Here is a 12,736-nt window from a genome sequence, read left to right on the forward strand (position 1 = left end):
GGGAAGGACTGAAGGCAGGAGGAGAAGGGGACGACAGAGGATGAGATGGTTGGATAGCATCATCGACTCAATGGACATGAGTTTGGGTGAACTCTGGGAGTTGGTGATGGACAGGGAGGCCTGGCGTGCTGCAGTCCATGGGATCACAAAGAGTCGGATACGCCTGAGTGACTGAACTGAACTGAATATGAAAGAACGGTAAGATACAATTTCAAGGAAGTGACCTTTATTAAAAGAAAGGCATGAAGCTTTTTCATCCCTCTCTCCTTCCAGCTGGCTGGATTGCAGACATGATGACTGGAAGCTAGACAGCCATTTCAGACCATGTAGGGGGCAGTAAGGTTGGTAGAACAGTAATTCAGAAAAAGCCCTCAGCTCGACTTTTACATATAAAAAAATAGACTTTGTTATTTAAAGTTTTCTGTCATATGTACCTAAACTTAATTTTAACCAGCACAGGCTCACTGGGAAAAAAAAATGACAGTCAGGGAACAGTGCTTTCAGAGGTAAGAACAGAAAATTCAGCAAGCTTTTCTGAAGCAACCTGAGAGGCTCCCCTATATGTAAAGAGGCTCTTATGCAAAACATGTTTAGGATACCAAGCATTAGCTCATATTAGGACATTCAGAGATTCCTGGAACTGAACAGGATTTCATTAAAAAGTTCAACAACCAAGATATATAAAAGATTAAGACTGGGTAGGGCATCTTCCATGCCTTTAGAAGATAAACTGTCATTAGAATTTAATATTGATAAAATCTTTGATCTAACCTGCACAAGGAAATAATGAATTCCTGGAAAAAATATTTGTAGACAGAAAAATACATAGTAAGGGGTAAACAAAACTTTTTGAGAGCATGTAATGAGAGGAAAGCAATGCAGAACATATTGCTACAAAATATACAAAATTCTACATGAGGAAAAAGATTTGTTTTGAAGATTGAAAATATAAGTGACAAGAAGCAGTCATGGAAAGAAGGCCACACTATAATGAAATATGAGTAAAACACTTTTCAATGAGATCATGAAGTTGGATACTCGTCTGAAGTATAATACTGTCTACGGCCATACCACTCTGAACGCGCCCGATCTCGTCTGAAGTATACTACTATACATGTACTCAGTTGCTCAGTTGTGTTTGACTCTTTGCAACTCCTGGTACTGTAGTCCACCAGGTTCTTCTGTTGATGGAATTTTCCAGGCAAGAATACTTGAGTGGGTTGCCATTTCCTTCTCCAGGAGTTCTTCTTGACCCAGGGATCAAACACACATCTCCTGCACTGGCAGGCAGATTCTTTACCACTGGGCTACATGGGAAGCCCTTTAATACTACAAAACAGTGAGGAAAAAAAAAAAAAAAAAACAGTGAGGAAAAAAAAAATCCTCAAGGTATAAAATGTGAATGAGTAATACAAACTCAGTCCTAAAATATCAAAGGTAATACTTTAGACTAATTCCCACTGGAATTAAAAAAAAGACATTAGCTCTTCAAGAAATAAACCCCAAGTACATTACTACACCCACAGGACTAGCAACGCTGACCTGGGAACCCTCTTTTCAGCAGACTACATACCACCTAGAGGAGTGCCGAGCCAACGCCAGCAGAAACACCAGCTTCTCAGTCTCAATACGCTTCTCTTGGGTACCTCCTCACACTCACCCCAAAATAAACTGGTATAAGCATGTGTCTATTTCTGCTAAAAGTACCGAAATGAAGGAAGAGTGTGTGCTCAGTCGTGTCTGACTCTTGGCAACCCCATAGACTATAGCCCAACAGGCTCCTCTGTCCATGGGATTTTTTAAGCAAGAATACTGGAGAGTGTTGCCATTTCTTCCTCTAGGGGATCTTCCTGACCCAGGGATCAAACCCTCGTCTTCTGGGTCTCCTGCATTGCTGGTAGATTCTTTACCTGCTGAGCCATAAGACTGTTAAAAAGAATTTTATCGGCCATTCCACATAGGAGCACAACTTTTGGTTCCAAGGCATGAGGGTTAATGACAGCCTGTGATTAAAAGTCACTGGTTTACAAGATGAGTAGCAGAGTGAAGACAAGGTTTGGGAAATTAATTAAAAATACTAACACAAGAGGGAGAAGGATGGACCGGGAATTTGGGGTTAGTAGATACAAACTATTACGTAAAAAAGACGGTCCTACTGTCTAGCACAATGAACTAGATCCAATTTCCTAGGATAAAGCATAATGGCAAAGAATATTGAAAGAAGAATGTATCTACGTGTAAAACTGAGTCACTCTGGTGCACAGCAGAGACTGGCACAACATTATAAACCAACAATACTTAAAAAAAGAAAACCTAACACAATCTGCAAGTAACCACATAAACACACTAGACTATACACTTAAAAACTAAGTTAGCGTATTTTATGTTATGTATTTTCATCCACAAGCATATAAAACAAGCTACACAATTCAAACCACTTTCAGGTGTTTGGTCTAGAATTGTTATCTAGACTCTGCTAGTCAAATCCCCCTTAAATTTTGATGACAAGACTCCGTTCAGCATGGCCCCATGTTTATTACTTGCTTCTGTTCTCATATCCCATAATGTGGGAAAGAAATTAGTCTGTGTAAAAAAACAACAAATCTAGAAATAAAGTAATATGTGAAAGCTAGATAATCTGGGCAAGTCTTTAGTTTTAAGTCTGTAAAGATGCCCCAAACAAAACAATAATGATAGTAAAAGCTCTCAGTTACTTTCTGTAACTGACCTTATAAAAATCACCAAGCTCATTCATTCATCTTCTGTTCTCAAGCATCTGCCTATTTGTCAAATGGCCAGGAACAAAAAAAAAAAAAACAGCAAACTGCTAGATTCCTTAAAGTTTAATAATTATGACTCCATTTTAAATAAACATTAAAATACTCAAATCTGAGTTCTCCCCAAATTAAATACAAGTAATATAAGCGGAGGTGACGAATAGATTCAAGGGACTAGATCTGGTAGACAGAGTGCCTGAAGAACTACGGACAGAGGTTTGTAAAGTTGTATAGGAGATGATGACCAAAATCATTCCCAAGATAAAGAAATGCAAGAAGGCAAAGTGGTTGTCTGAGAAGGCCTTACAAGTTGCTGAGAAAAGAAGAAAGTGAAAGGCAAAGGAGAAAGGGAAAGATATTCCCAACTGAAGCAGAGTTCGAGAGAACAGCAAAGAGAGAGAGATAAGAAAGCCTTCTTAACTGACTAATGCAAAAAAAGAGAGGAAAACAATAGAATGGGAAAGACTAGAGATCTCTGAGAAAATTGGAGATACCAAGGGAACACTTCACGCAAAGATAGGCACAAGAAAGGACAAAAAGGATAAGAACGTAACAGAAGCAGAAGAGATTAAGAAAAGGTGGCAAGAATACACAGAAGAACTGTACGAAAAAGATCTTCACGACCCAGATAACTATGATGGTGTGTTTACTCACCTAGAGCCAGACATCCTGGAGTGTGAAGTCAAGTGGGCCTTAGGAAGCATTACTACAAACAAAGCTACTGGAAGTGACAGAATTCCAGCTGAGCTATTTCAAATCCTAAAAGATGATGCTGTTAACGTGCCGCATTCATTATGCCAACACACTTGGGAAATTCAGCAGTGGCCACAGGACTGGAAAAGGTCAGTTTTCATTCCAATCCCAAAGAAAGGGACTGCTGAAGAATGTTCAAATTACCATACAACTGCACTCATTTCACATGCCAGCAAGATCATGCTCAAAAATCCTTCTAGCGAGGCTTCAGCAGTACATGAACCGGGAACTTCCAGATGTATAAGTGGATTTGGAAAAGGCAGAAGAATCAGAGATCAAATTGCCAACATATGCTGGACATAGAAGAAGCAAGAGAATTCCAGAAGAAGCAAGAGAATTCCAAATAAACATGTACTTCTGCTTCATTGACTATGCTAAAGCCTTTGACTGTGTGGATCACAACAAACTGTGGAATATTCTTAACGAGATGGGAATATCCCTGAGGAACCTGTCTGTAGGACAAAAAGCAATAGTTAGAACTGGACATGGAACAACAGACTGGTTCAAAATTGGGAAAGAAGAACATCAAGGCTGTATATTGTTACCCTGCTTATTTAACTTGTATGCGGAGTACATCATGCAAAATGCCAGGTTGGAAGAAGCACAAGCTGGAATCAAGACTGCCAGCAGAGGCAGAAATACCAACAACCTCACATATGCAGATGACACCCCTTTAATGGCAGGAAGTGAAGAGGAACTACAGAGCCTCTTGATGAAGGTGAAAAAGGAGACTGAAAAATCTGGCTTAAAACTCAACATCCACAAAACCACGATCATGCCATTTGGTCCTATCTCTTCATGGCAAATAGATGAGGAAAATGTGGAAACAGTGTCAGATTTCATTTTCTTGGGCTCCAAAATCACTGCAGATGGTGACTGCAGCCATGAAATTAAAAGACGCCGGCTCCTTGGAAGAATAGCTATGACAAACCTAGACAGTGTATTAAAAAGCAGAGACATCACTTTGCCAACAAAGTTCCGTCTAGTCAAAACTATGGTTTTTCCAGCAGTCATATATGGATGTGAGTGCTAGACAATAAAAAAGGCTGATCACCTAACAATTGTTGCTTTCTAACTGTGGTGCTGGAGAACTCTTGAGAGTCCCTTGAACCGCAAGGAGATTAAACCAGTCAATCCTTAAGGAAATCAACCCTGAATATTCATTGAAAGGACTGATGCTAAAGCTGAAGCTCCAATACTTTGGCCACCTGATGCAAAGAAGTGACTCACCAGAAAAGACCCTGATGCTGGGAAAGAATGAAGGCGGGAGAAGGGGGCGACAAAGGACGAAATGGTTGGATGACATCACTGACTCAACGGACATGAGTTTGAGCAAACTCAGGGAAACAGTGAAGGACAGAGAAGCCTGGCATGCTGCAGTTCATGGAGTCTCAAAGAGTCGGACAGGACTTAATGACTGCACAACAATAACAACATTATTACAGTAAAAATGCCAGTGTAATTTTTTAACCAGGCAAGTTGACTCTAAAGTTCATAATGAAAAACCAAAGTAAAATTAGTCATGAATACTCTGTAAATGATGACTACATTAAATACTAAAGCTGGTTATAAATCTACAGTAATGAAAGTAATATGGTCACAGAACCTAAACAGATTTCTGGGATAGAGTGTCAAGAAATACACCCAAATACAGTTGGGAATGGAAGTGGGGTCCCCTGCATTGCAGGCAGACTCTTTACCAGCTGAGCAACTAGGGAAGCACATATCAAGCAAACAACCAAACAAAAAGTGAGAGCTGTTTACCAGGCAGTAGGCATGTAGGTGTGAACAACAGTGAAAGACTTTATTTTTTGGGGCTCCAAAATCACTGCAGATGGTGACTGCAGCCATGAAATTAAAAGACGTTTGCTCCTTGGAAGAAAAACTATGACCAAACCAGACAGCATATTAAAAGGCAAAGACATTACTTTGCCAACACAGGTCCGTCTAGTCAAAGCTATGGTATTTCCAGTAGTCATGTATGGATGTGAGAGCTGGACTATAAAGAAAGCTGAGTGCCGAAAAATTGATGCTTTTGAACTATGGTGTTGGAGAAGACTCCTGAGAGTCCCTTGGACTGCAAGGAGATCCAACCAGTCCATCCTAAAGGAAATCAGTCCTGAATATTCACTGGAAGGACTAAATGCTGAAGCTGAAACTCCAATACTGTGGCCAACTGATGCAAAGAACCAACTCATTGGAAAAGACCCTGATGCTGGGAAAGATTGAAAGTGGGAGGAGAAGGGGAGGACAGAGGATGAGATGGCTGGATGGCATCACTAACGTGATGGACATGAATTTGAGTAGGCTCCAGGAGTTGGTGATGGACAGGGAAGCCTGGTGTGCTGCAGTCCACGGGGGTCACAGAGTCGGACACGACTGAGTGACTGAACTGAACTGAATTGATCCTTATGAAGCCAGTCTACTCTTATGCAATGTAAAGGTGGCATTTCACATTAGTGGAAAAGATTCATTCTCAGAGGTAAGAACTTAAAAAAAAAAAAAATTGAAGGAAGCTTTTTAAAAACTTATGAAAGATTTAAAAGAAAGCCTTGAAGAATTCATTTTTGGTAACACTGGAGCAGGGAAAAAACCACCACAGGGACCATGTAACAACAATAAAGAAAAAAAGATCATTTTGACTATATTGACTATAAGTTTTTAAAAACTGCATAAATTACCTAAATATCAAAATGCATAATCGTTAGGGAAAAATATTTTCAATATAATAACCTAAAATGTTAATTTTCTTAACACATAAATTAACATATAAATGGTATGCCTCAAGATATAAATAGCTCTGACAAATGAATGAGAAAATAGACAGCAGAGTGTAAAAATAAACTAAACAACATCAAAAAGTTCACAGAAAAAAACCATGGCTTACAGACAAAGGTGGTCCTAATAACTTATAACTAAAGAAGTAAACATGTTTCATCTAGTTAAAGATGAAAAAGTCAGACACCTACAATGTTGGTGAATATGTAGGTAAAGAAGTACTTATACACCATTGTATAAGTGGGCCCAGAAACGGAAGCAAGGTTTTAGGAGGGAGGTTTGTAATAGCTATCAAATTATAAATGAGCAGGCCTTTGGCTGACAGAAAATTAGCCAAGATAATTAAGTTAACAATACATTGATAACTTCAGAGGATATTCTATTTTAAACTAGCAGTGTCCAAACTTTAGTATGTAAAACAATTTTTAGCATGTATTCCCAAAGTGTTTATTTATTAATGATATATATATATATATATATATATATGCTACTAAACCAAACTCTACATTATAATACATCTCACAAAAAGAAGTTTATAAAACTTCAGATGTTTACAAAATTAAAGTTTACTCAGGTCAATAATCCTGAGGCTGAATTTACTGGCAGCAAATTTGGCCTGAACTGACATGAGGCTATTAATAGTCTTTACACATCCCACTGAGGGTGAACGCTTGAATATTCACACGTTTCACTGCTCTTGATTCTGGATGCTGCTCCAGACATTGAGGGAAAGAAAGTGAAGTTGCTCAGTGGTGTCTGACTCTTTGCAACCCCATGAACTGTAGCCTACCACGCTCCTCCGTCCATGGAATTTTCCAGGAAAGAGTACTGGAGTGGGTTGCCATTTCCTTCCCCAGGGGATCTTCCCAACCCAGGGATCGAACCCAGGTCTTCCGCATTGCAGGCAGACATTTTACCATCTTTACCATCAGGGAAGCCATTGAGGGAGGTACTAGATAAGTATGGAATGTGCACACATGGCCATGAACACAAACACTTCGGAATTCTGAAACCTATCAAGCCTCAGGGTTTGGATAAAGGACTGTGGACTTGAATAATCTTCCTCTAAAGACTGGCAAGTAAAAAGTACCTGTTGAATGATTACATTTTTTTTTTTTTGGAAGGAGGAGGAGCTAAGATGGCGGAGGAATAAAATGGGGAGACCACTTTTTCCCCCACAAATTCATGGAAAGATCATATGAATGCTGAGCAAACTCCACAAAACAACTTCTGATCGCTAGCAGAGGACATCAGGAGCCCAGAAAAGCAGCCCACTGTCTTCGAAAGGAGGTAGGACAAAATATAAAAGATAAAAAGAGAGACAATAGAGTTAGGGACAGAGATCCGTCCAGGGAAGGGAGTCTTAATAGAGGAAGTTTCCAAACACCAGGAAACCCTCTCACTGGCGGGTGTGGGGGAAGTTTTCGAATCTTGGAGGGCAACCTAACTGGGAGGAAAAATTAACTTTTTTTTAAATTGAAGTATAGTTGATTTACAATGTTGTGTTAATTTCTGCTGCACAGCCGAGTGACTCAGTTATACACATATATACACTCTTTATATTCTTTTCCATTATGTTTTATCCCAGGATACTGAATAGAGTTCCCTGTGCTATACAGGAGGATTTTGTTGTTTATCCATTCTATATGTAATAGTTTGCATCTACTAACCCCAGACTCCTAGTTTACCCCTTCCCCATCCCCTCCCTCTTGGCAGCACAAGTCTGTTCTCTATGTTGAATGACTACCTTCTGATTCATCCTTATGATTACCAATTAGCTGCTTGTGGGGCCTAGCAAAGTGTTAAGGATATTTGCCCATGTACCTCAGGGTACAGCTATCTGAATTCTTCTACCTGCCTCTTACAGTCTTGGTTTTTATTTACTATACTATCTTGTTATAAAGGCCACCAGCCATAAATTGAGATTATCAGTATCCCCACAAGCAGTTCCTTGTTCTCTTCTGTTTTCTTGCAGTCTTAGGACCAGATAATTAAGCTGTGTAAACTAAATACACTATCTCTGAATGAAGTCTTAGGAGCTTTGTATTGAGTACCAATGTACACTTTGTAACACATATTTTAGTTACACTTCCTGGTTCTCAAGGGAACTGAGGAGTTACCAGATCACCAGAAAGTTACGTTATTATTTTAAGTATGTATAAGGGGAATATTAGCGTTTCTACTATTTCAGTCTTAAAATAACTCTTGAAATTAAGTACTAGGAAAGTAAGCTCCCTGAAGGATGAGGGTTTGGTTTGGTTTGTGCCAGACTATATTCCAAATACCTAGAACAATAAATAGTTAAGGAAGGAACACATGGGGTGAGAGGGAGAATGTTTGGCCCTGACAGCTCCAGGAGATCCCAGATCTTCAGCAAATCCTGCATGTGCTGAAAAAGTGCATGTGGTAAAATGCCAAGACTTAAAGGCAGATGAAGAAAGGTACTACTTTTTGAAAAATACTGTAGATAACAATAGTTTGGTAGATAATGCTTCAAGGATGAGAGAAAAACTGTATCAGCAGCTTAAAATGTGTCATATTTCCAGACAAAAAGGAAACTATTTTAGCCAAATGCCGTTTTAAAAGGTTTGGACTCAGCACACTCCCTCTTCATTACAGCTAAGAAGAATATATTCCACACTCTTGAAGGAAGGCACAGAGGAAAGTTCCTCCACACCGCAAAACACAGTGAGGATGCCTGAGGAGTACAGGGTAATTACACGGCTAACAGTTCTGAACACATACCGGAGGGTGAGACTTCTGATTAAGGACATCAGTAAGATCTGTGCAAGAGCCCTCAAAGCGTTCCCAAAGTTGCAATGGGTCCCCATGAATGCGCTGTGGTATCAAATCCAAAGAGACAAGCCAGTAAGGAGGCAGGTATGTTATGGAATGTTAGGGGGGATAAGAAGCAAGGCCAGGTAAGACGAGAGCCGATTTAGGGGAAAGGCTGTAAGAGAACTTGTCCCAGGCAGGGGTTCCGGAGACCCGCCGTGCGGCTGCGGGTGCAAGGACACGAAGTGAGAGCGGGTGGGTCGCGAGGGATTAAAGAACTCCAGAATCCGAAGTGGGGGTCGGGTGTTCGCTTCCGGCAAGGCCGGGCGGGCCTAGCCGCGGTAGACCGCGCCAAGGGAGGCTGGGCCGCAGCACGCCAGCCCCGACCAGACACGCCAAGTTCCTACCCGTCCGCGCGCGTCCGGCCGCAGGTCCTGGAAGTCGGCGCCATAGATGGCCTCCAGGGCCTGCAGCTCGTGGTCCTGTCGTTGCGGGTAGCTCTCCGGCGGCTCGTCCCGGCCACGCCCGGGGGCCCCGCGGCCCCCGGCCATAGCAGTGCGCTGAGCCAGGCAGAACGGCCTGGCGGTAGCGGGTGGGCCCCAGGCTCCACTCCGGGGGCGGGATCGCGGGCGGGGCTTCTAGACGGGGCGGGCCTTCTAGCCGGGGCGGGCCTGGGGCGAGGCTCCGAACCGGAGGCGGGGTCAGGGATGAGGTTAGGGGCTCTACGCTAGCGGGAAGGATCCCAGCAGGAGCTCCACGCCCGCAGTGGGCGTGTTGGCGGGGCGCTGAGTCGGGGGCCCGGTCAGAGTTGAGGTGGGTCCCTCCGGCACGAAGACTAATCTAGTACGGCTGTGTGCTCAGTCCTGTCCGACTCTTTGCGACCCCATGGACTGTAGCCCATCAGGTTCCTCTGTCCGTGGGACGTTGCAGACGAGAATACTGGAGTGGGTTGCCATCTCCTTCTCCAAGCTAGTACTGTTAGCGCGCTAACAGCTGTGGTGTGTGAGCGAACCTGCGGGAGTTTGGCCTACATTTTTCCGGGGGAACCTGAGCGGAGGAACTTGCAGAAACAAGAGAGATCAGATTAATCAGAATGGAATGATAATGCCAAAGGGTATGGTTTTCACGAAATAAGTCTCTAACAAGTGGCTGTTGGAACTCCTTTACTCTTGAAAGGGTAAGAGACGAAACAACAGTCAGACTTTGATGGATTTTCCAGCCGCTTTGACTCACCTTAAGCCTTCCCAGAAGACGACCACGAGTAAAAATTGTGACCAATACTCCTTCGTCCCTGTTTTATACCCTCACACTCGTCCCCTTAATCATAGATTCAACATCGTAGTGCATGTTCTTTGTCCCTGTCTGCCCACCCTGTACCACCATGCAGTTTCAAGTGAAAACGTTGTTCTACTCAGACATCTTATGAGCAACATTCCCAGGAAGAGAATTCCATTGCTTGCCCAGTTTGCTTGATGTAAATTTAAGAGGTCTCTCTGCTGTGTCCTGTCTCCAATCATATTTTTTCAAGTTTATATAATAACCTATCTACCTGGACCTTGTCATTGCATTTCATCTTCAGTTGGCTACTAATGCTGCATATTGATTTAGAATAATCATATCGTTACCTCAAGTTAGAGTTAAGTGACATTTCTTTCTGTCTACCTTGCTTACCCATATGTGTGTTGTATTAAGGCGCTTCAGTCCTGTCCGACTCTTTGTGACCCTACGGGCTGTAGCCCACCAGGCTCCTCTGTCCATGGGAATCTCCAGGCAAGAATATTGAAGTGGGTGGCCATTTACTCCTCCAGGGAATCTTCCCTACCCAGGGATTGAACCCACGTCTCTTATGGCTCTTGCATTGGCAGGCGCGTTTTTTAACGGTAGCGCTACCTGGGCTTACCACTATGTTTCTGTTGTTGTTGTCGTGCCCGACCCTTTGCAACCCCATGGACTGAAGCCCACCAGGCTCCTCTGTCTATGGGACTTTCCAAGCAAGGATACCGGAGTGGGTTGCCATTTCCTTCTCCATATACTGTTTGCTAAATAATGATTATTTAATTTTCTTGCTGTCATCTATATACTCAATTTGGGCCAGATAATACAAGGCACTAGTCTGACCGAAGGACCCTTCAACTCTTCCCTCCCTGGGGGACCTGTTTGTTTTTCTTCCAGTGATGCCTTTCTAGGTAAATAGCACCACCGCCTCCCCAACCCAACCCAAGTAAGAGTAATCCTGGATATCGAGAGAGTTGTCATTTCTTTCATTCATCCACTTCACTCTATCCCAATGATACTAACTTGGTTCGGTCATCATAATCTCTTCCCTGGATGACTTCAGCAGTTGGGAAACTAGTCAGTGCTTTCATTCTTGCCCCACTTTAAGCCATTCGTCCTATTGCAGCCAAAGTAATGTCTCTAAGTAAAAAATATGGTCATATCCCTCCAATCCCTAAAATCCTTCCATTTCTCCATTTAAAAAAATTACAGTACTCTAATTATGGAAATTTTCACACATACATTAAAAGCAGAGGAAATATTATCACCTGCCCGTACTCGTCACCCAGTTTCAACAAATTTAGATATCTTGCCAATCTTATTTAATTTCTCCCCTCTTCTCAGCCCCTAACACACACACACACACACACACACACACACACACACATACACCTTCCTAGGAATGAATCTCAAAGAAAATTTCAGATATCATTCTTTCTATAAACACTTAGGTACATATCTCTAACAGATAAGGATATTTTACAAAGACAACATAATACTATCCTTACACCCTAAAAAATAAAAATTGCTTAGCATAATTTAATATCCAATTTATGTTCAAAATTCTCCATCTGTCTAAAATTAGAATCTGTACTGGATGCTGGACCTATAAACATATTTTCAGAACAATCAGCAAAATTTGAAGAGGGTCTTGTGGATTAGACAGCAGTATTATATCAGTGTTAATTTCCTGACTTTAATGGTTGTCCTGTGGTCAAATAGAAAATGTCCTTGTTATTAGGAAATTTCCACTCAAACCTTAAGGGGTTATTACATTTCCAATTATCTCTCAAGTGATAGAAAATAGAGGCATGATAAATCAAGCGTAGCTGTCGACCACTGGGGGATTTAGGTGGAGGATATATGAGAATTCTTCAAATAATTCTTATTTTTTATGTAAGTTTGAAATTATTTCAAAGTCAAAATTTCACAACAACAGCAACAACAAAAAACTTGGCAAGCTGTTTTCCAAAGTGGGCATTCCCACCACTTTATGAGAATTCTTGTTAGTCTACATCTTTGCCAATAATTGTTAAATTTAAAAAATTGTAATTAAAAAAAAATTGTAATTAGTGTGTAGTAATATCTCATTGTGCCTTAATTTACATTTTCCTGATGATAAATAATGTTTGTCAGCTTTTCATGTGCTTATTTATCATTCATATATCTTGCCTGTTCATACCTTTTGCTCATTTTACAAATTAGGTTGTTTGTTTTCTTGTTATTGAGTTTTGAGAATCCTTTATATATTCTGAAGTAAGTCCATTATCAGATATGTAATTTGCAAAGATTTTCTTCCAGTCTGTGGCTTGCCTTTTTATTTTCTCAACAATGTTTTACAAAGAGAATAGTTCTTACTTTTGAGGGAGTTCGGTTTA

At 41.3% G+C, this 12,736-nt stretch overlaps 2 protein-coding genes across 3 annotated transcripts in view; one reads left to right on the forward strand and one right to left on the reverse strand.

Annotated features, from left to right (window-relative positions):
• EIF2AK4 (eukaryotic translation initiation factor 2 alpha kinase 4) overlaps positions 1-9,704 on the reverse strand; it is a 100,947-nt gene extending 91,243 nt beyond the window's left edge. For both annotated transcript variants that reach the window (XM_061157609.1, XM_061157608.1), the window contains exon 1: positions 9,491-9,704. In XM_061157609.1, coding sequence (XP_061013592.1) covers positions 9,491-9,634 — 144 coding nt within the window. In that variant the 5' untranslated portion in view covers positions 9,635-9,704. The remainder of the gene's footprint in view (positions 1-9,490) is intronic.
• GPR176 (G protein-coupled receptor 176) overlaps positions 8,470-12,736 on the forward strand; it is a 124,694-nt gene continuing 120,427 nt past the window's right edge. The window contains exon 1 of the mRNA XM_061157611.1: positions 8,470-9,188. Coding sequence (XP_061013594.1) covers positions 9,128-9,188 — 61 coding nt within the window. The 5' untranslated portion in view covers positions 8,470-9,127. The remainder of the gene's footprint in view (positions 9,189-12,736) is intronic.

Source organism: Dama dama, chromosome 12 (assembly GCF_033118175.1).
Source record: "Dama dama isolate Ldn47 chromosome 12, ASM3311817v1, whole genome shotgun sequence".
NCBI classification, from domain to species: domain Eukaryota; kingdom Metazoa; phylum Chordata; class Mammalia; order Artiodactyla; family Cervidae; genus Dama; species Dama dama.